The 23595-nt window shown below is 43.9% G+C and overlaps 1 protein-coding gene across 1 annotated transcript in view; it reads right to left on the bottom strand.

Annotated features, from left to right (window-relative positions):
* The window catches only part of LOC105536164, a 67583-nt gene that overhangs the window by 38420 nt on the left and 5568 nt on the right, over positions 1-23595 (bottom strand). The window contains exon 4 of the mRNA XM_011975452.1: positions 10743-11480. Within this exon, the coding sequence (XP_011830842.1) occupies positions 11465-11480 (16 nt within the window). The 3' untranslated portion in view covers positions 10743-11464. The remainder of the gene's footprint in view (positions 1-10742; positions 11481-23595) is intronic.

The raw sequence follows: 23595 nt of genomic DNA, 5'->3' as shown, positions 1-23595 counted from the left end.
CATATGGACACTACTGGAGCCAGGGATGGATTCGACCCCACTCGAAATAGTGGGGAAGGAAGTGGGTTGTTCTCAAGAGGAAAATGGAGCATGGATCCCAGTAGGAGAGCAAACGAATGCTAGACCTCCTAGGGTATGGAGTCGGAATATGTTGTGGAATCCAAGTCAACAAAAGTGTTCAAGCAGATTAAAGTTTATTATCAATACATCAATTTTGACACAGCATAGGTGGATGCCAATGAGTAAGGCGAACTGGTGGGGGTTGGGGCCCACTGGAGAGTATACGCTGTGGCAAATGTGGCCCTAGAGTGGCAAAACCTTCTCTGATTTCCAAGAGATTGCAGAGATCTCAGTATGCATATGACATCTCTGTTTTTCAATCTCTAGGCAGGTAATTTTTTTAAAGTACTGAGTAAGACAACATGTTTAGGATAAGACACATCACCCTCTCACATTATTCTGTGAGTTCTTTCTAAATCTTTTTTTTATGAAAAATACTCTTTTTTCATTTTTAGTACTTTTCCCCTTATGCTATGGACTGCAGAACACTGTTGTTCTGGACTTTCTTTTCTGGACTGATTTCATTTGGTCAAGGAAGCACGTCTGCATAGGATGGAAAAAGCATGGTAGGAGCCACAGAGAACTGGGTTCAGATTCTGCTTCCCTGGGTGACTCTGAGCAAGCCCCTGAATGCCACTGTGCCTCAGTTTGCAGTCTGTCAAATGGAGAGAAAAATAGTGATTTCACTGGATTCAGTAATGTATTCAGTAATATGAAGTGCACTTGATACATAAGAGTTTATGACTCCTAACTCTCTCAAATGGGTTTAACAAATAAACAACAACAATAAAATCCCAAGTAATTTGTTGGTTCACATAAATGAAAAACCGAGGCATATTTAGCTTCAGGTAGAGTTTGATCAAGGGACTCAATAAGGACATCACAATCTCTGCATCCCTAGGCTCTCTTCTTCTCTGTGTTGGGTTCATTCTAAGGCTCCATGTGCTTTTAAGATGACTGGCAGAAGCTTTGTTTATACCCGCATGCTATTTTTGCATTGTTGCTCCCTCTTAAAGGTGTGTGCCTCTGATTGTGGTATTTCTGATGTCACCTGAGTGAGGCACACACCTGTTGAAGGGACAAAATTATGCTGGTGGTAAGAAAAGCGTGAAATTAAAATTTTTTAATAGAGCTGTAACATACGTGCTATAAAAGTGTACTTATCTTAAGTGTGGCACTCAAAGGAGTCTTGCATTTGCATACACCTGTGTGGTCACCACTCAGATCACACTATAGAACATTTCCAGCACCCAGAGGGCTCAAGGAGATCATTTTAATAGGCTGTTTGTGGGGGATGTGGAGCAAGCCAGAGTTAGAATTGGAATAAAAACATTGAGGGCCTTGTGGATTACTGGTTCTTTGTCCATGCTACAAAGGCCACTGTGCAGTGATCACAGAGCAGGCATTGGTTAAGGGATGCCAACATCCCGGTAACCTTAAAAGAGCACGTTACTAATAAGCACACGGTTTCCACGACAACGCCGTACACCATCACTAGCGAGGAAAGTCTTGTCATAATGATCATGACAATCATTATGATCCCTCGGATTTGGATCCCCCCGCCCCCACCCCCAGCTCCAAGCCCTTCACACAAATGAGCCCGGCCATGGGGCTTGTCTGTTAATTAAAGGCCACAAAGTGAAAACAACAAAAATCCCCACGACAGTGTCAGGAACAATGGTTCCCTAATAGATGTCATCTCGGCATTCTTGATTCATGTGCTGGCTCCATGTCGCCTCCCATTAGCTATGCAGATTTATAACAAAGATTTATAATCACCCCTCTAATATGTAAATCTGCATCTATGTTGCATTCCCCCACGATTTGGCTCATCTCTGTCTAACTTACACCAAGCCCCATTATTCTTTATTCCCAGGGCTCCCCTCATCCTTCATCACCTTTGACAGGAAGTGTGCCTTCTGAAAACGTGCATCTGTCTCAGTCTTAAACCCCAGTTACACCTGGTGAGCCCCTACAGGCCTGTCCTCAGGTTTGGAAAATCAGAAAGGGTTTTCTGGTTATTGTAAGATCCATGCTCTGTCTGGACTTGAAGAAGGAGCACTGGAGTTAGAGTCTCACTTGGGAGTGTGAGGATAGTCCCAGCTCTGCTAACCAGTCACTGGAGGTGGGCTGTGGCCTCCCCCAAAGAGTTTTCTCTTTGGTAGAGAAAATGATGGTGAAATATGGTAAGGTCTTTTGTCCTTTCAGGAGCTGACACACATCACCTGCTCTGTACCTGTCAGTCAGTCAACTAAGCAACAAGGCCTCAGTTGCCTCATCCCAAAATGGGGATGATGGTTTCTGCCCTGATGAACAGAGGGAGGTCATGCGAGAAGACACAGGGATAGTGTCTGGCCCAAAGTTGTTGCATAGTCAGTGTTCATGCCCTCCCCTCCCATATTCCTCCAATCTTTGATAAACATTTACTAAGCCGCTGTTGTGTGCCCTGCGCTGGGCTAGCGGCAGGAGATTCAGCAGTGATTAAGCAAAATCTGTACTTCCTGGGGCTCATTTTCTAACAGGGAGACCAGTTGCCTACAGATGAACCAGGGTCTCCAGTTTGCAGGCGCTTGCTTGTGCTGTGAAGGGAAATACAGCGTGAGGGATGCAAGTGACAGGGGCAGGGAGGCTATCACTCAGAGAGGGCACAAGGCTCTCTGGCAGGTGATATTTGACCAGAGATGTGCAGCAGGTAAGCCTGTGGGTGTCTGGGTGAGGGAGTGAGGGAAATAGCCTCCCAGGAACAGGGAACAGCAAATGCAAAGCCCTCGAGAAGGATTTGTGGCTGTTTGTGTACAGAAGAGTCAGGAGCTACGGCAGCAAGTCAGAGCAGAGGGTGGGAAACAGGGTGCAGAAGTGGAAGAGATCAGATGGTGGAGGGCATCCCGCACCTTGCACCATCCCGCTTTACACTGTCACCCCGTGTGACTGTGGAGTTGCTTTTTTACTCTCAAAGTATCCTGGTTTGGATAATGTATAGTATTGATGCTTCACTTATGGGCCATGGATATTGACTTTTGACCTATGGCGAGATGGGAGCCACTGGAGGATTTTCAGCACAGGAGGGGCCTGATCTGACCCAGATTTAAAGGGACTGTGCTGTATAAAGAGCAGGCTGCAGGGAGCTCCAGGGAACGTTCTGCGTCCCTGTCTGCGAATGGCACTCTCCAAAGTGAACGTGAGAGATGGAAGTACCAGGAGTGACTTGGGAGCTTTTCTTTCTTGAGATCAAAGCCCCAGTCACAGTGTTCTCCCCTTAATATGCAGCCACAGGCATCAGGACTCTCAGACACTGCCAGTGGTAGTGGTGGATGGCATTTAAGACACTAGTCTGCAGAAGCCAGCCTGGAGCCCTCCTCTCCCCATTCCCGTCTCAGCCTTGAAAAATGTAGCCTCGTAGTTTGAGTTTTTGGGGAGAAAAATCTCTGAATTGGGGCTTGCTTTACATAAAATACAGATCATTAGAAAGTGTATAAATCAAAGTTTGGCAAATCGAATTGTATTTTAATCCACTGGGGAATGTTGCTATTCAATGTCCTCACTGATTTTACAGATTGCGACAGTATCTCTTGTCCATTTAGGAACATCGGTAAAACCCAGAAAAGTATCAAGAAGGTTCCCATGAAATTGATCAACAGTCAGAAGTTCAGATAAGATCATTTACGGAGCCCCTGCCCAGGCCAAGGCACCGTGAGGATTAACGCATTAATGGGGATAAATTGGAGATGAGCGCATGACCTCTGTGCTCAAGGAGTTTGCAGTTCAGCAGGAAGACCTTGCAGAGCAAATAACTATGGAAAATAAAAAGAGTTACTTTGGGAAGACTAAACAGCAAAGGTTGCTGCAGGTGTCAGGAGCAGAGACCTGGCCTGGCAAGGGTTGAGGATTCCTGAGGAGGTGACTGAGACCTGCGGAGGGGCAGGACAGAGCTGGTGTGAGTGGGGGTGAGCGCAGGGAGGACTTTGGTGGCTGGGCAGAGACACTGCAGGGAGCTTGATCACACAAGACCTCTAGGCCGTGGCCATGATGTGTGGACTTTGTTTCAGGAACAAAAGAACGATGTGGAGAAGTTCAAGAGAAGTGGCATGGTCAGGTGTGTCGAATAAGAGTTTTCTAGAACAAGCTGAGGTATACATATTTATACATAAGTCTCCAACAAAGAAAACAAATATCGCCCTTGATCTCACCTCTCAGAGTTAGCTCTGATTAATATTTTAACATCTATTCTCCCAGGGTGGTTCCTCTGTGTGTCTCCGAACACTGGATGATATGCCTTTCTTGTTTAACATTATAAGGTCTTAAGCATTTTTATGCATTCATTGTAAGTGTCAATTATAAATCTGCATAATCATAATAGTTCACAAACTGGATATACCATAGTTTACTTCAGCATTTCCTAATGAACATGATGGTTTGCCTAGAATGTTCCGAGGTTGTGCCTTTCCTCCGGTGTCATTATTAATAGCACCTCATTCACTTTTGGAAGAGTTCTGGATGAAAAATTATATGGTCACCCTTCCTATGGGAAAAACATTTGAGTTGCTTTCATTGTTATTACTATTATTATTGCATCATAAATAACTCTGTGATAAATATATTTCAGCTTGAAAACCAAATAATCACGTCATTGCTCCAAAGACTCTTAGAATTCATGTCGTGTTTCTTAAACTTCAGACGTGCAATCTGCCACAGCCGACACTATCTTTTAACATTTTTCTTCAATTCGACTTACTTTTTTAAAACCATGAATGAGCTGATTTAAGAAGGAAGCTTAATGTTATTACCATGAATGGAAAACCAGTATCATATTCCATTAATAGAAGTGGCATAACAATGAATTCAAGCAACAATTCAAGGAACAATACCATGAGGAACCAGCTCTAAGCCGAAGTCTGGTAGGGACAGGACAAAAGGAAGCTTTGCAAGCATTAGAGGGGTGTTAAAGACTTACTAGTCTCAGAGCCTTTCTCTTTAGTAGAATTGGAAGGCTTTAAAGAGCATTGAAAGCTTCCTCCCTCTGGGGTCCCAGGTGGCAGGTCTGGACCCAACATCACCCGAGGGAGTTGTATGTGTTAACAGCTAAGGTAGCCTCAGATCAGGACAGCCTCTATGCAGCACAGTAATGAGCTTGGAATTTACTCCTGCATTTTAAGCGTGAGAGTGGCACAGTTTTACCCCCTTACCACGTAACAAAGCTGCCCAGGCGCCAAGCCCTGGGCTATCAACTGATGCATCAAGTCACTCTCTAGGAGATGAAACAGGAATAAGCAAAGAAAACCCCACTGTAAGTGTGTATGCATTAAGGGCTGTAAGAGCATTAAGGGCTGTAAGAGCTTTAATTTTTTTAAAAAATTAATAGGCCAGGCGTGGTGGTTCACGCCTGCAATCCCAGCACTTTGGGAGGCCGAGGTGGGCAGATCACTTGAAGTCAAGAGTTCGAAACCAGCCTGGCCAACATGGCGAGACCCCATCTCTACTAAAAGTACAAAAATTTAGCCGGGTGTGGTGGCAGGCACCTGGAATCCCAGCTATTCAGGTTTAGGCAGGAGAATTGCTTGAATCTGAGAGGCGGAGGTTGCAGTGAGCCAAGATCATGCCATTGCACTCCAGCCTGGGCGACAAGAGTGAGATTCTGTCTCTAAAAAATAAAATAAAATAAAATAAAATAAAATAAAATGAAACAAAACAAAGCAAAACAAAACAATGGACTTAATGTTTTTTTTTTTCTTCAAGAATGAATCACACTCTGTCACCTGGTCTAGGTGCAGTGGGGTAATCTCGGCTCACTGCAACCTCCTCCTTCTGAGTTCAAGTGATTCTTCTACCTTAGCCTCCCAAGTGATTGTGATTATAGGTGCAGGCCACCATGCTTGGCTAATTTTTGTATTTTTAGTAGAGATGGGGTTTCACCATGTTGGCCAGGCTGGTCTCGAACTCCTGACTTCAGGTGATCCAACCGCCTCAGCCTCCCAAAGTGCTGGGATTACAGGCGTGAGCCACTACACCCAGCCTATTTTTTAGTTTTGTGTTTACAGAAAACTCGAATGAAAGTTCAGCCAATCCCCATACATCTCTTCACCTCCTCCCAACACCTGCAGTTTTCCTTGTTATTAACATCTTGCATTAGTGTGGAACATTTGTTACAATTGATGAGCCAATATTGATGCAGTTACTAGAGTTCACTCTTTGTACCGTATATTCTGTGGGTTTTGAGAAAAACCCGTAATGACATGGATATACCATTACAGTAACACACAGAATAATATTAAAATACTAGTCCCACTAATATATAATATATAAATATGTTTTATGTATAATATGTAATATAATATATAAATAAAAGTCCCAGTGTCCTAAAAACCCTCTGTGTTTTGCCTATTCATCCCTCCCTCTCAAACCCTTGGAAACCACTGATCTTTGTACTGTCATAGTTTTGCCTTTTCCACGATGTCTTATAGTTGGAGTCACACAGTATGTAGTATTTTCAGATTGGCTTCTTTCACTTAGCAATGTGCATTTAAGTTCCTCCATGTCTTTTTGTGGCTTGATAGCTCATTTCTTTTTAGCGCTGAATAATATTCTGTTGATGGATATTGCACAGTTCATCCATTCACCTACTGAAGGACATCTTGGTTGCTTCCAAGTTTTGGCAATTATGAAGAAAGCTGCTACAAACATTCACGTGTGGGTTTTTGTGTGGACATAAGTTTTCAGCTAAGAACTATTTATTAAAGTTATAATTTCATTATGTTGTTTTTATTACTTTTGATGGGGTTGGCTGCTCTTCTGATGATATAGTTAGGGAAAACTTCTCTGGGGAGATGACATTTAAAATAAGACCTAGCCGGGCGCGGTGGCTCATGCCTGTAATCTCAACACTTTTGGAGGCCGATGTGGGCGGATCACGAGGTCAGGAGATCGAGACCATCCTGGTTAACACGGTGAAACCCCATCTCTACTAAAAGTACAAAAAATTAGCCAGGCGTGGTGGTAGCAGGCTCCCAGCTACTTGGGAGGCTGAGGCAAGAGAGCCGTTTGAACCCGGGAGGCGGAGGTTGCAGCGAGCCGAGATCACGTCACTGCACTACAGCCTGGGTGACAGAGCAAGACTCTGTCTCAAAATAAAATAATAAAATAAAATAAAATAAAATAAGACCTGAAGAATGGGGAAGGAGTGGCCATGAAAGAGCTGAGGGGAGGATACCCCAGGCAGAGAGAAGAGCAAGAGCAAGGGCCCAGAGGTGGGAGCACTGCTGGCCTGCAGACCCTCGGAAGGTCAGTGAGGCTGGTGAGGACTGTAGGAGGTAAGAGGCGAGCAGGACCTAAGGTCACAGTGAGCATCTGCGATTTTGTTGCCAATGTTCAGGAAGCCATTCGGGGCCTTAGCAGGGAGTGAGGGGGCTGAGAACTGCAAGGTGTTTGTAGACAGAGTCTCAGAGACCTCCCAACAACCCTGCTAGGTTGGTAAACTGTCTCCATCTTGCAGATAAGAAAACAGAGGCTTGGGGCAGGAGAAGGCTCTCATTCTCTATCTAACTTGACTTAAGGGATGTTATAGCTCAGAGCTCAGAAAGGGAGAGATGCAGAAACCAAAAGGAAGCCTCTAAGTATCTATCCGAGTTCAGCCTGAGCAGACAGCAAGGGCAAGAAACAGCTTCAGAATTCAATTAAGCAATAAGGAGATTAGCAAAGGAAGCCAGCTTTGACCTCCTGGGCAGGAGGAGAGCAAGGTGGGGGTGTTGGGGGGGCTGTTGGGGGGAGGTGGGGGGAACTCTGGTCTCAGATCTGACAGAAGAATTAGGTAATGGTATGGCCAGAATCTAATTGCCCACAAGATACCAACCTCTTTAGAGGAAATGGAGTCCCTTGTTGTCATAGCAACCAATTGAAAAAAAAAAAAAGGGCTCAGCACATCCATCAGCAGCAAGAGAGAATCACCCTGGCCACTGAGGTATCACATCAAAGCAAAAATCTCTGGTCCAGAGGTGCATGTGTGCATCAGGATTCCGTTCACCCAAGACCCAAAACCATCATGCCTTAAACAAGATCAAAGTTTCTTTCTCATGAAAAAGTCAGAGGTGGGCAGCACAGGGCTGGATTTTATTTAGCTTTCACTGCTTCAACAAACCACCTTGAAACTTAGTGGCTGAAAACAACAATTTACACTTCATATTTTGCACACTGGTGAACTTCCCCTGTGGGTTTCTCCTGGGCTGCCTCCTGAAACTGCAGGCAACTGGAAGGTGGCCTGGGCAGAAGGGTCCTACATGGACTTACTCCAGTGCCGGCAGCTGATGTTCCTGGCTGGAGACTCTCATCTTATGGGAGGCGAGGCTGGCTTTCTCACACGGGAGTGTCAGGCTCCAAAAGTCACCCAATGTCAATTTTGCCACACGGAGGTGGGAGCGCAGTGCTGGGTTGATTCAGGGACACATCCAGATTCAAGGGAGGGAAACAAACTTTGTCTCTTGGTGGAAAGAGGGCAAAGTCACATTGCCAGGAAGCACTGGGATGGCAGGGATCTTCCCAAACAATCTCTCACAGGTTGAAGTGGATGTTCTGTTCATGAAGTTGTCAGAATCCCAGAATTCTTCTAACTCATCACACCACCCACCCTAAAGAGGGACCCTGGACCTCCAGGTCCAAGACAGTGACTGGAATCCAACCATTCCACCTGTGTTAGGCTGTTCTTACATTGCTACAAAGAAATACCTGATACTGGGTAATTTATAAAGAAAGCAGTTTAATTGGCTTATGGTTCTGTGGGCCGTACAGGAAGCATAGTGCTGGCATCTGCTCGGCTTCTAGGGAGGCCTCAGGAAGCTTACAACCATGGTGGAACGTGAAGGAGGAGCAGCTACATTACAGAGCGAAAGCAGGAGCAAGAGAGAGAAAGGGGTCGGGGGAGGTGCCACACACACTTTTCAATGACCAGATCTCATGTGAACTCAGTGAGAGCTCACTCACCACCAAGGGGATGGCCCAAACCACTCACAAGGGATCCGCCCTTATGATCCAAACACCTCCCACCAGGCCGCATCTCTAACATTGGAGATTACAACTCAATATGAAATGTGGACAGGGCAAAATCCAAACTGTATCAACGCCTGTGGTCCAGGTGGCAAGATGGAGGAACAAATAAAAAAGAGGAGGAAAGGACATACACGCCAGCTGTCTTTTCAGACAGTTTTCTGGAAGTTGCTACATAACATTTCTGCTTATCTCACTGACCAGATCTGAGTCACATGGCCACACTTAGATGCAAGGAGGCTGGCAAATGCCATCTTTATCCTAGGTGGCCAACTGGCCCATTTAGAGTCTGAGGTTCTATTTCTAAGGAGGCAGGGGAGCATGGATATCGGGGATCCAGCAGTTTCTGCCACAATATGAAACCTTTGCCCCTGAGGTAGTACAATGTACTGAAAGATGTCACCCCAATTACCTTAAAATGGAAAACTTTTCCATCACTGGGCAGATATCTTTTAACCTCACAAAGATTTAGAAGTTAAGCTCATGTTATTGTGTAGTTGGTATTTAAAGTATTCATAACATTGAAGAGGGTTTTTTTGCATATTAGATTATGAACAAATTAGCCTTGTGACTCCTATTTAAAATGTGTAATTGAGTTTAGACTTGTGATTCTTCTGTTCAGAAGCACACGAATCTTTTTATACTAAATTTATAAATGACTCCAGAATGTGTAAGAGATCTTGAGATTCACTATTGTATAAGTTTTTAAATTAGATTTTCCAAAGTGGTTTAAGTACTTTGGAAAGTTTTGCTTGTCAGGTCAGGCAATGAGAGTGTTTAAAAAAGGAAATTGAATATGTTAAATTAGTAAGTCCTGTGTAAAATGTTGAAGATAATTTAATTAAGCAAGTTTGCAAATGGGACGGATCGTTTAACCGAGTGAGTCGATTGACCATTAATCAAAAGCCCCTTGAAACCGACTGCATAGAAATCAAATAATAAGTTTTGTAAAGTGAATGACTAGGATTTTTTTTTTTAAAGCTACTATATTACATTGAATATTAAGTAACAAGTACTTGCAAGAAACCTTTTCTGCACCCAAAAAAATCCCTTCCACACTGACATTCCCGAGTTCACTCAGGAGCTAAGTTGGGGTTTAGGGGTAACCCCCAAAGTCCTTGCTTGTCTGCTAACTACATGGTAACTGCCAGTCTGGGTAGGGAACATTAAGGGTGTGGAATCGGCAGGACAAGGCACCTGACTGGATTGGGAGACAGAAAGAGGAAAAGCATCGAGAATGAGCTTGGTGCAGTTTGGGCACAGGTGTGTATGCAGAGAGCACCAGCAGGCCTTGGGAACTCCTAAAGGATCCCCACCATATCATCTCATCAGCTCTCTCATCTCAACCTCCCAAGGTTACACATTGATCTTCACTGGAGATTTTCTTTTGGAGAAGGAGGTCCTAGCACACTCTCATGAAAGAGTTGGGGCTGACACTGAGGAGCCTGGGGAGCCCTGGAAGACAGAGTGTCTCTGAGAGCTACCTCCATGCTCTCTGCCTAAGGGATGGATCCTCAACGTAACCACAATCCGAAAACAATCATTGCTGACATTTGGGGTAGATGCTATGGGAGCCACACCCCGGCCCCTGATTCTGGCTGTCGTACCCCTCCCCACTCCAGATCTGGGGGTGCAAAAGACCAGTCGCTCACCTCGTGGTAGTGCAGTGCCCGCTCCAGAGCTCCCCTGGGAGCAGGCTGAAGCTAGTGCACAGCTGAGACCACTCTCTTGCTTGGCAACATGCTGCGGAATGCTCTGCTGGCTGCCAGGGAAACTGGTCTGAGGGTCAGGCTCCCTCCTTCACCCTCAACTTCCTTCCCTTCTTGGACAGCCACCTCTGCAGGCCCTCAGTGTTTGTGGAGTGAATAACTTGGGTTACACAAAGCCCTGGCACATAGTAGGCCCTCAGTGCAGTCCCCTTTGACTTCCCAGAGGTCCAGAGTTTTCAGAGAGATCCCGGGACGTCTCAAGCAACATCTTGTTCCTGGATAGTGACCTTGCTCTAACCTTCAGGGCTGCACCTGGACTTCAGGGAGTCCTAATGGGGCAGGAGATCCCTGGCCCCGCCTTCTGGGCCGGTGCGCGAAGATGCTGCATGCACAGGAGGTGGCGGCCGCGAGGCGGGTGGGCGGCAGCCGCATGTCTCTGATCTGGGAGCGCCCCCTCGTGGCGAGATGAGCAATGCACGTTGAAGGAGGATTTCCCTACTGTCCAGGTGGTCTTAACGGTTCGAACTCAAGGAGACAAAAAGAGAGGCGCTCAGGGATCATCTAATATAAACGGGCGGTCGTTAGCATTAAGATGAGAAATCTTGGTGCTTCCTATTAAAATATGTTGTTGTGCGGTGCGGTTTTTCCTCTTAGCCTGCAAATGATTAAGCAATTTCCTCACTGCAAAGAAAGGGAAATATGGTTTGCCCCAGCTTTCATCGGAACCAGTGGAGAGTGAGCTTGGATAGTGGTGTTCAGAAATCTAAGCCTCACTCGAGTAGAAAGCACTTTTGCTTCCTCCACCTATCCCATGTTTTCTCCATTTAAAATTAAAAACGAAGATAAAAACAGGCCCGAAGTATTTTGTCTACCTAGCTCTGCCTGAAGCTCTGGGGGAAATTTTCAATAATGATGATGATGATAAAAGCAAAAATAGTAAACTATAAATGTTGAGAGCTCTCAACTAAGGTTGGAACGTCTGAGAGGAAGAGCTTTTCATGAGCCCGGAACTCGTAAAGAAAACGTTATTCGTGGCACTCGCTGAAGGTGGTGAGGCCAATTTAGGAGTCCCTGGCGATAGGTATAGGGACGGCTGCAATAGGGTCTCACGATGGGGAGAGAGCTGGGACTCAGTTCTGACTCCAACAGGGACAAGAGAGAATTTATAACCAAGGAGCAGGGCGGGGGTCCGTGGATGGAAAATTACTAAGAGGAAACCTCAGGGATTTTCTGGCTAAACTAACGTGATAGGATTATGGCTGAAGGCAGGCCAAGCTGATCAGATATCCACTGTGGTCGGATACCAAGAGTGGGGATTTTTGCTAAACTGATTTAGCAGGATTCTTGCTCCAGCTGGAGTCTACAAGGACAGAGAGGTCGCCTAGGCAAGTGGAGGATTCAGAGGAGACAGACTAGTTTGTGTCAAAGGAGAGAGTCTTTGTCTCCTTTGACCAAGCCCTGGGAGGTGCTATGGGTGAAATTCAGCTGCTCAGATGTGCAAATGAGAAAGTGTGCTTCTGTGAGAGAAGAGACATGGTATGGGCTTTATCCAGAAGGGATTTCAGGTAGTACAAAAAGAGTTGGGGGACCAGAGTGAATGAACACTTGTTGAGCCCTTATTGTTGCCATGTGGCTCTTATTATTGTGTCAGAGGCATTGGAACAGGAGTGACTCCATCTTGAATAGGGGCTGGGTAAAATAAGACTGAGACCTACTGGGCTGCATTCCCAGGAGATCAATCTTAGTCACAGGATGAGATAGGAAGTCGGCAGGACTAGTATCACAAGATACAGGTCACAAGACCCTGCTGATAAAACAGGATATGGGAAACAAAACAAAACAAAACAAAAAACAAAGCAAAACAAAAAAACCACTGGCCAAAACCCACTGAAACCAAGATGGTGATGAAAGTGACCTCTGGTCATCCTCACTGCTCATTATGTGCTAATTATAATGCATTAACATGCTAAAAGACACTCCCACCAGCTCCGTTACAATTTACAAATGTCATGGCAATGTCAGCAAGTTACCCTATATGGTCTAAAGCAGGAAGGAACCCTCAGTTCTGGAAATTGCCCACCCCTTTCCTGGAGCACTCTTGAATAATCCACCCCTTGTTTAGCATGTAATCAAGAAATAACTATAAGTATACTCAGTTGAGCAGCTCACACCACTGCTCTGCTTATGCTTTACTTTCCTAATAAACTCGCTTCCACTTTACTCTATGAACTTCCCCTGAATTCTTTCCTGTGTGAGGTCCAAGAACCCCCTCTTGAGGTCTGGGTCAGGACCCCTTTCTGGTAACAATGACATCTTTATCTTAGCCTTGACAAATAAAGGCAATTTTTCCATTTTACAGATAGAGAAACAGGCTCAGAGAAGAAAGGGGCTGAGCTCAGAGTGACATCATTGAAAAGCAAAGGGCTAGGATTAGAAACCAGGCTCCTAATATCAACCTCAGTGTTTGCCACAGCACTGGGTCAATGGGTCTACCAACATTCATTCATCCATTGATTTATTCATCAAATGTTTATTGAATACCTACTATGCACCAGATACAGTTACAAATACTGGGGATACAGCCACGTCCACAACTGGCTAAGGAAATTAGGGCTACAAATATTGCTGGGTGGGAAGGCTCAGATTACCAACGATATTTCTTTACTAACTACTTTCGTTTATCGGCTCATTCATCAATCCATTTATTTTTTTGTCTTATTTTAGGCAAAGATTTTACTGACTCATTTATTCATCCATTCTCTCAGTCACTTATTTTCTTATTTACTTATTCATCCATCCACTCAAACATTGATTCACTTGCTCATTCATTCTTTTGATCATTTATTTATTTATTCACCTGCTCATTATTTGTTCATTCTCCTACTCCATCAATCATTTACTCATTCCTTCACTAATTCATACTCTCATGTGTCTGTAAATCTCTCCATCCATCCATCCTTCCTTCTTCCTATACATGCATCAATCCCTCATAAATCCCTCCATTCCTCTGTCCACCCATATCTCCCTGTCTTCTTTCTTTCCTTCCTTCTATTTCTCCCTCCCTTCTTCTTTTCTACCTCCCTTCCTTCTTTCTTTCTTTCCATCTATTGGTTCCTCCAATCACTCCTCCATCAATCCCTCCCTTCTTCCCACCATCCACCTCTACATTGCCTGTCCATTCTTTCAGGCCTCATGCTGACCCTGAAAATTAAGAAATAATACAACCCATTTCCAATTTCCAAGGCACGCACCGTCTAGTAGTGGTGAGTGACAAGAAGAAGGGGCACCATATCACTGTGATTAGAAATGTGACAAGAAGGTAGGGGAGGGTGGCACAGAGGAACCCTAAGTCACCCGAGGGCTGGGAAATCCAGGCTGAGTCCTAAAGGAAAAATTAGCCAAATTGAGCAGGATGGAGGCAGTAGGAGTTTCAGGCAGAGGGAATCACATATATACATGCTTGGAGGCAGAGTGGGCACAGTGTGCCTGGGGACAGGCAAGTGTGGCTAGAGTTTAGGAAGGGCAGGGAGGCAGTGGAGAGATCACACCCACTACTCTCCCAGGCATTGCTTCCTGAGATTCTTAGCTTTGTGTATTGTGAGGACGGCCACATTTGGTGCTCTGTCTATCCCAGTCCCCCTCTGGCCTCCTCTATCAGCTTGAGAGGGCAGTCCCATAGGATTGCAAGAAATCCAGGCTACCCATAGTGTTGTGGGTAACAGGGCCCACCTCTCTCCATCACTGTCAGAGCCGGTGGTGAAGAGAACACTGCCCCCCCAGCCTTCTCCTTTGTCTGTGGTGATACCCTGGGCTGTGATACCCCCACAGAAACATCTTCTAGATCTGCTCCAGCACAGCCCTCCCCAGCTTCCACGCCTCCCCCATGTCTGATGGGTTTCCAGGCCCTGCCCTTTCACCTCTTCATCACCTCCTCCTTGTCAGCCAGACAGATATTTACCTAACTCTGACCCCCATTATGCCAGCCTCTCCCTACCAGCCCTGTCTCTTACCTCTCTGCCTCTAGCGGCTTCCCCTAGACCCCACATGCCCATTCCTCTGCCTCCAGAGTAGCCTCTCTGAAGCTCTGATATCCTCATGCCATCCACCTGCATAAAATCCTTTAAGGACACCTTGTTCCAGGCCAGGGGGTCAAGTCCAAACTCCCTGGCCAGGTATTCGGGTTCTTTATCATCTGGCACATGCTATTTCTCCAGGTTTGCCTGGCTCTTACCTCCTCACGTGTCCTATCCATGAAGACCAGAGCCCCAGACATTCCCAACACATCTCGCTTCTACTCACCTTCGCCACCTTGTAACTGTTGGACCTTTGCCTGTGGTGGCTTTCCCTGCCTTGTCACCTCAGAAGACTCTTGCTCATCCTTCAAAACCCGGTTGGGTGCATCCATCAGACCTTGTCAGGATTGCTATTTTACCAGTCATCACAGTTCATTGCATGTCTGTCTGTCACCCTTCACTAGATCGCAAGCCGCTGGGAGGCACAAGCCTTTTCACAGTCTTCACTGCTTTCTCAGTGTCTAAAACAGTGCCTGACACACAGAATGTACTCACTCAATCAGCATTCTATGGACAAATGAATGAAAGAACAAAATATCTCTATGGATGTCTGGGTTTAAATTAGGCCTGTAATGCTTCCTGGGTCCTCTGAGACTGTGTGTCCAGCCTGGCCGCTTATCCTCCATGGGAGAAGCTCTGCAGACATTGGACAAAGTCTCACATGACGTCAAGTGGGGAAAACAATCCGGGCGCTTGGCATTTAGGGCTGGTTTCCAAGCGTTTATCTTCACAGGGAGATCCTGTCTCTAACGCTGGCTGGCAGATCACTGTCCTGAGGGTGGGATGGGCCACCCAGAGGTTACCCAGCTGCTTGGATTATGGTAGTCGGGTGAACTCTGGAATCAGAGCCAATGATCTCGGGGAGAAGGTGGTGGTGGATGAAGACTCATTCTGAGGTGCTCGCAGCTGATTTCTGAGGTTAACTCAGTGCTGCTCTGCATTGACATTACCGCAGCACACGCTGGGAAGTCTCCACTCTCTACTCCTGGCACAAAGCGCCCTGCCTTCCCTTTTGGCCCACAGAGAAGGGACCACGTGTCCAAGAGGCAACAAAATGAGATGCTAGAGCACAGCTGCCAGGCTGCCCACCCCCACCTCTGTCTAGGAGATGACCTTGGCAAGTTCCAATCTGATAATTTCTGCCTCTTTAATTGGGGTGTTTAGACCATTTACATTTAATGTGATAATTGATATGGTTGGGTTTAAATCCACCATGTTGCTATTTATTTTCTGTTTCTCTCATTTGTTATTTGTTCCTTTTTTGTTCTGCTTCCTTTTTAAATTAATACTTTTTATGATTCCATTTCAACTGCTTTGTTGGCTTATTAGCTATAATTGTTGAATTATTTTAGCAGTTGTTTAGAGTTTATAATACACATCTTTAACTTATCACAATCTGCTTTCAAGTGATATTATACCACTTCACATATAGAATCAGAACCTTGCAACATTATACTCCCATTTCCCCCCTGTTGACCTTTGTGTTGTTATTGTTATACATAGTATTGCTTCACATATTATAAACTCAACAGTACACTGTTGTTATTTTTGCTTTAAATAGTCAAATTTATTTTTAGAGTGATTTTAAAGTAAAATCACTCTAGTTGTCGTTTCCAGTGCTCTTCATTCCTTTGTGTAGATTCCGACTCCCATCTGGTATTTTTTTTTTTTTTTTTTTTTTTGCGTGAAGGACTTATCAACACTTTTTTGTATACAGGTATGCTGATGATGAATACTTTTTTTTTTTTTTTTTTTTAAGACAGGGTCTCACTCTGTTACTCAGGCTGGAGTACAGTGGTGTGGTCTTGGCTCACTGCAGTCTCCATCTCCCCAGGCTCAGGTGATTCTCCCCATCTCAGCCTCTTGAGTAGCTGGGACTACAGGCATGTGTCACTATGCCTGGCTAATTTGTGTGCGTGTGTGGTTTTTTTTTTTTTTTTTTTTTTTTTTTTTTTGGTAGAGATAGGGTTTTGCCATGTTGCCCAGCCTTTCATTTTTAAAAAAAACATGTTTGCTGGATGTAGAATTCTAGGTCAACTTTCTTTTTCTCTGAGCATTTTAAAGATGCTACTCTATTTTCTTCTTACTCGCATTGTTTGTTTCGAGAAATCTGATGCCAGCCTTATGTTTGTTCACGTATATATATAACCTGGGTTGTTTGTTTATTTTCTGGCCGCTTTTAAGATTTTTTGTTTATGTCTAGTTTTGAGTTATTTGATTATAAATGGTCCTTGGTGTCATTTGTTTAATGTTCTGAGATTCTCAAGTATAATCTTGTAAGGCAAAGTGGTATATATAATATCAGTTGGAAGTAGAAGGTAGACTGTGATAAATTAATGTGCCTGGGGTTCATTGGGTTTCTTGTGTCTGTGAGTTTTGTTTACATCAAATTTGGTAATTTTTCAACCATTACTTCTCCTTCAAGCTCTCTTTTATATATATATTATATACAAACATATATATACATATGTATATATTTATCTGCTTATAAATAAATCTGTCTGCTTATATACATATCTATGTATGAGTGTGTGTGTTGTGTGTTGTGTGTGTATATATATTATACCAGAAGTTGTGCCACATTTCGCTGATGCTCTGCTCATTTTCTTTCAGTCTTTTTTTTTCTCTATGGTTCATTTTGGATAGTTTCTCTTGCTATATATTTAAGTTACTAATCTTTTTTATTCGAGTCTTTTTGCTGTCTTCCATGTCACAATTTAGTATACTCAGTCCTTCCTCTAGTTTCCTGAACCTATGAAATATAGCTATAATCATGGTTTTAATGTCTTTATTTATCAGTTCTATCATTTGTGTCATTTCTGGGTCAGTTTCCAATGATTGAATTTTCTCCTCATTAATGGATTGAATTTCCTTGCTTCTTTGCATGCCTGGAGATTTTTTAATGGATACGAGACACTGAATTTACATCATCGTGTGCTAGGTTTTTTTGTGTGTGTTTCTATAAATACGTTTGATCTTTTTTCTGGGACACAGTTAAGTTCCTTGGAATTAGTTTAATCTTTGCTTTTAAACATTTTTAGATGGGACCATATCAATGCTTAGTTCAGAGCAAATTTTGTCCAACTACTAAGGCAAAAACCTTGTGAATCCTCTGCCTAAAGCCCTGTGAGGTTTTCCACTCTAGCTCCTAAGAACAGAAACTATTCCCAGTCCTGTATGGGTACCTGGGGTTGTTCCCTCTAATCTTTTCAGGTGGTTCTTTGCTGGCCTCAGGTAGGTTTCACACATGCATGTGTTCATTAGTACTCAGAAGACAGGAGGAGCTCTCTGCTGATCTCCAGAGCTCACCTGTGCTCTTGTACCGACTCCTCCTCACAAGCTCTCTTCTCAGTGATACTCTGCCCTGTGAACTCCAGACACCTTGGCCTCTGGATTAATGTGTTTGCATTGCTACAACAAAAATACCCAAGCCTGGGTAATTTATAAAGAACAGAAATTTATTTCTCATGGTTCTAGAGGCTGGGAAGTTCAAGATCAAGATGCCAGTGTTGGTGTCTAGCGAGAGCTGTTCTCTTCTTCCAAAATGATGCCTTGAATGCCGCGTCCTCCAGAGGGGAGAAATGCTGTGTCTTCATATGGCAGAAGGCAGAAGGGCAAAAGGATAGACTCCCTTTATAACAACATTAATCCATTCATGAGGGCAGAGTCCTCATGACCCAAACACGTTCCAAAAGGCCCCATCTCCCAACACTATTGCATTAGGGGTTAAGTTTCAACATTAATTAATTTTTGTTTTTGGAGATAGGGTTTTGCTCTGTTAACCAGGCTGGAGTGCAGTGGTGTAATCATGGCTTGTTGCAGCCTTAACCTCCTAGACTTCCTTTCACCTCAGCCTCCTGAGTAGCTGGGACTACAGGTGTGCAACACCATGCCTGGCTAATTAAAAAAAAAATTATTTTGTAGAGATGGGGTCTCATTTATCTTGAACTCCTGGCCTCAAGCAGTCCTCCTGCCTTGGCCTCCCAAAGAGTTGGGATTAAGGGCATGAGCCACTGCATCCAGCCTCAACATAAATTTTTACAGGAGACAAAAACATTCTAGCCGTAGCAGCCACCCAGCTCCATCTCTTCAACTCAGGAAGACCCCTGGGCTCTACCTGGACTCCCTGTCCTGTGCCATGGCCTGAAAACTCTCTCCAGATAGTAGTAAGCAGAGGCAATTGCTAGGCTTTCTTTGGTTTTGTCTCTCTCAGGGATCACAGTTGTGTGTTGCCTGATGTCCAACGTCTTGAAAACTGTGGATTCATATATTTTCTCCAGATTTTTTTTGTTTCAGCTAAGAGGATAAACCCATTCTCTGTTTTTCCACCTTGATCAGAAGAAGTCAGTGAATGAGCCCAGATCTCTTCTCAAGGAACCAATATATTTCCAGGTGTTTCAGTTGGGGGGCAACCAGGATGGAGAACTATTGGTCTAAGCCATCCTAATTCCTCTATTAATTTTTTTTCAAAAACACTGGATGCACCAAACAAGACCTTCTATATGCCATATTTGGCCCTTGGGCTGCAATTGTGAGATTCCTGGAAACAGGAAACCTTACCTGTTTCCAGGTATTTTTTGCCTGTTATTTTAACTAGTTTAAGCCTAAAAATAGATAGTCTTTGCATTTTACTGCCCAAAGCTAGGAGTTGAGAGAAACAGGATTTGAACCCAGGTCCTCTCTGACTTCAAAGATACCATCATTTCTTTCATGAGATTCTTACCCCATTGTTCTCATTTACACTGTTACATTTCACATTATTTTGTGTGTATTCCCCCACCCCACCGCCCTGCACTTTGAGACTTCCTTGTCTTTGCATCCTCTAAGTTTAGCAGAGGGCCTGACCTGTGGGAGATGTTGAGGGAATTTTTGTGGAACAAATAACTTTTCTCCTTCTGTTTGCCCTCTTAATGTTTCATGCCTCCTCTAGTCCACACACGTCTATTAAATGGGAGGTATGTTACCAGCAGCACAGGAGGGATTTAAATGAAGCGCCTGTTACCTGTGAGATGATGCTCCTACTCCTACAAAAGAGACACCAAGACACAGAGTTCATTCATTAGAGGAGAAAAGGGCTAGTTAACATTCTGTAAACACAAGCTTTGAGGGATTTTTAAAAATATTTAAAGTCCTGAAATATTGGAGCCGGGGCATCCAACTTCAGTAGTCATCAAAGAAATTCAAATTAACAAACAAAATATTGGCACAATTTTAAAAAACCAGTAACATGGGATATTAATAACAAGGTAAGGAAAAGATGACCTCATATTCTGCTGGTAGCATTATAAATCAGTATAATTTTTCTGGAAGGCCATTTAGCAAAACATATCAAAAGTTTTAAATATGCTCATGTAATTTTCCTCAGCAATTTCACATTTAGCACATTATATGCTAAGGAAATAAGCAGACAGGTGCACTGTGATTTATCCGTGAGAATGCTCATTGCAGCACTGTTTAGTTGAAGACTGTGGACTAGATAAATACATCACTATGAAGGATAAGCCCACAGCCTTTGAAAGCAAATACGTTGAAGAATAATGACTTGAAAAATGTTTTTGAACAATTGTTAAGAAATCTTGATTACACAATTATATGCATATTCATCATAATTAATACTTCCTTTGTGCTTTACTAATTTAATTAACTCATATAATCCTTATAATAATAATAATCTTATAAGGCAGGTACTGACTGTCCTTGTGGACTTAGAAGTTGCATCATGGAGAGGCAGCCTGACTTTCCTGTGAGCAGGTAGCGGGTGGCAGAGCTGGATTCCAACTACCGGTGCTTAGGAAATCTCAGAACACTGAGGCCAGGGCTTCCCAAGGTGTGGTCCGTGGACCAGCATCCCCACATCACCTGGAACTTGTTAGAAGTACCAAATCCCAGGCCTGGTCCCAAACCCTCTGATCTGGGGGTAGGGCCCAGCAATCTATGTTTGAGCAACCCTTCCAGGTGAATGCGCGCTCAGTTTTGAGAGCCACTGTGCAATTGTAAGCGCCAAAGGGAACCTTCTCCTCTGTCCTCTGAAGGTTTGCTGAAAACGAACTATAATAGACATATTAGTAGAAGAAAAAGGTATAAGAAATTGTATTTAACGAGGCCGGGCATGGTAGCTCATGCTTGTAATTCCAGCACTTTGGGAGGCCAAGGTGGGAGGATCACTTGAAGCCAAAAGTTTGAGACTACCCTGGGTAACAAAACAAGATTCTGTCTCTACAAAAATTTTTTAAAAAAATTAGCCAGGCATGGTGATGTGCATCTGTAGTCCCAGCTACTTGGTAATCAGAGGCAGGAGGATCACTTGAACCCAGGAGTTTGGGGCTGCAGTGAGCTATGACTGTGCCACTGTGCTCCAGCCCAGGCAACAGAAGAACACCTTGTCTCTCAAAAACAATAATAATAATAAAATAAACTATTTAATGTGAGTAACACAGGGGAATTGCAGGAGAATGATTACCCAATAACCCAATGAGGTCCAGCTACTTATATACCCTTCTTCATTAGGGAAGGGGAAATGGGAGGCATAGGAGTAACTGATTTTTTAGGGGAAATGTAACGAGCCTAAAGAACAACTGCCTGAGGCAAAATTCTTCTGAGCTCTGGGGGAGGCGGTGGGAAGGTGAGGGGCAGAACTTCGCTGTAACAAAGATTGTCTTACTATGCAGATAAAGCTTCCCAGGTAATCTCTAGGAGCTGCTCTCAGAAAAAATAGATGAAAGTCTGTCTGAACGTGGTGACTACATCTAGTCTCCTTTCCAGTGGTTAATCTTTCCTGGATATTTGATGAGATTCCTAGGGAGGCGGAGTTTTAAGAAATTGCATTTCTCCTGGAAAGAAGCTTTCTTAGGCGATAAGAAAATTCCAGAGAGAGCCCCTCCTGGTGCTGTGGGAAAGTAAGAGGATCAGAGAGACAGGGAGGTAGGGGAAGGTCAGAGAGAGACCTTGAAACCACTTCTTCAGTTCAGCACGTCAAAGTGCCAGATTCTGGGGTATTGTTTTCCGAGCCTGAACACGACCCTATTGCATCTTTTCTTGAAATTTTGAAAAAAAAGTATATGTATGTACAAAAAAGTCTGATGGATTGGTTATTAAAATATTAACAGTGTCACTTCTGGATGGTGGGGTTCTGGGTGAGAGAGAGAGAGATATATATATAGTTTTATATATATATTGTTTTATAAACAATATACATATTTATTGTTTTATAAACAATATACATATATATATATATAGTTTTATAATTCCAAAAGGTATATAATGAACTTCTGTGACCAAGGTAAAAGAAAAAAATATATTTTCTTTAAAAAAAAAAAAAAAGAAGGGGCCAAGCAAGGAGGCTCACCCCTGTTATCCCAGTACTTTTTGGGAGGCCGAGGTGGGTGAATCACTTGAGGTCAGGAGTTCAAGACCAGCCTGGCCAACATGGTGAAACCCTGTCTCTATTAAAAATATAAAATTTAGCGAGGTGTGGTGGCACAGGCTTATAATCCCAGCTACTTGGGAGGCTGAGGTGGGAGGATAGCTTGAACTGGGGATGCAGAGATTACAGTGAGCTGAGATCCCACCACTGTACTCCAGCCTGGGACACACAGTGAGGCTCCATCTCAAAACAGAAGAAAAGGAACTCTGCTTCAAAACTCAGTGAGATGGTATATATTTTGGGTAGAAGGGAAGTAGAGAAGAAAATGATTCCCTAAATCATATAGCAACTCCAGCAGTGCTTCTCCAGTGTGAATGAATCACCGGGGGTCTTGTGAAAATGCAGACTCAGTGGGACTTGCGGCTAAGATGCTGCATTCCCAGCCAGCTCCCAGAGGATGCTGACGATGCTGGCCTGGGGTCCACACTTTAAGAAACAAGAGACCAGCGAGATGGAGGCTCTTAAGTTCCAGAATGTAAGCTTCATGAGGGGCCCGGTCCCATGATGTATTTCCAGTGCTGAGAACAGAGCAAAGAATAGTTATCTAATAAATAGATGGAGGTGCTGCAAGCCTCCTCATTCCTGGAGACCCAGAAATGGGGGCTCTAGTCGTGGTTCTGCATCTGCTGCCAGCAATACCTTTGGCAAGCTGTGGCCTCCCTGTGATGACAACTGTCATTGGGCAGGGTGACAACTCTGGGCCCTTCTTTTCTATGACCCAATATGCAAGACCGGTTCAACCTGGGCCAGAGCTACCCGACATGTGAGCCTTGCACCAAACAAAAAGTACCAGACCTGGTAACACAGGTGTTCTGAGAAGCCCAAAGAAAGGAACTAGAGATGAAGAAATATCTAAGTTGAGGTTTCCGTAGAAACATTAACTCATCTGCATAGGCTGCGTGTTGCATTTGGATTACAGGTTAGGCTCGTAAGCCTGAAATAAATTATATACTCTTTATATTATTCAACACTGTACTGTATAATAATTTAAATTATACAGTTATAGGCCTCAGTCCAAGTTATAACAAATTATACCACAGTGTATAATTACCCTGCACTGCACCATATAATAATAAATTAGATACCTACAAACCTAAGTTGTGATTCCAGAAAGAGATAGTAGAATGAATGAGGGCTATTGATCCATTCCTCTGATCAGTCAGACAAGCCTGGAGCCTGAGAAAGAAGAGTTTGATTCCTTATTCCTTCCTTCCTCCATCCCTCCCTTCCTTCCTTCCTACCCTTCCTCCCTCTTTTCCTTCCTTCCTTCCCTTCTTCCTCTCTTTTTCCTTCTTCCATC

Source organism: Mandrillus leucophaeus, unplaced genomic scaffold (genome assembly GCF_000951045.1).
Source record: "Mandrillus leucophaeus isolate KB7577 unplaced genomic scaffold, Mleu.le_1.0 Scaffold101, whole genome shotgun sequence".
NCBI lineage: Eukaryota > Metazoa > Chordata > Mammalia > Primates > Cercopithecidae > Mandrillus > Mandrillus leucophaeus.
Note: the sequence above shows the minus strand (reverse complement) of the source record. Positions and strands in the feature narration are given on the sequence as shown.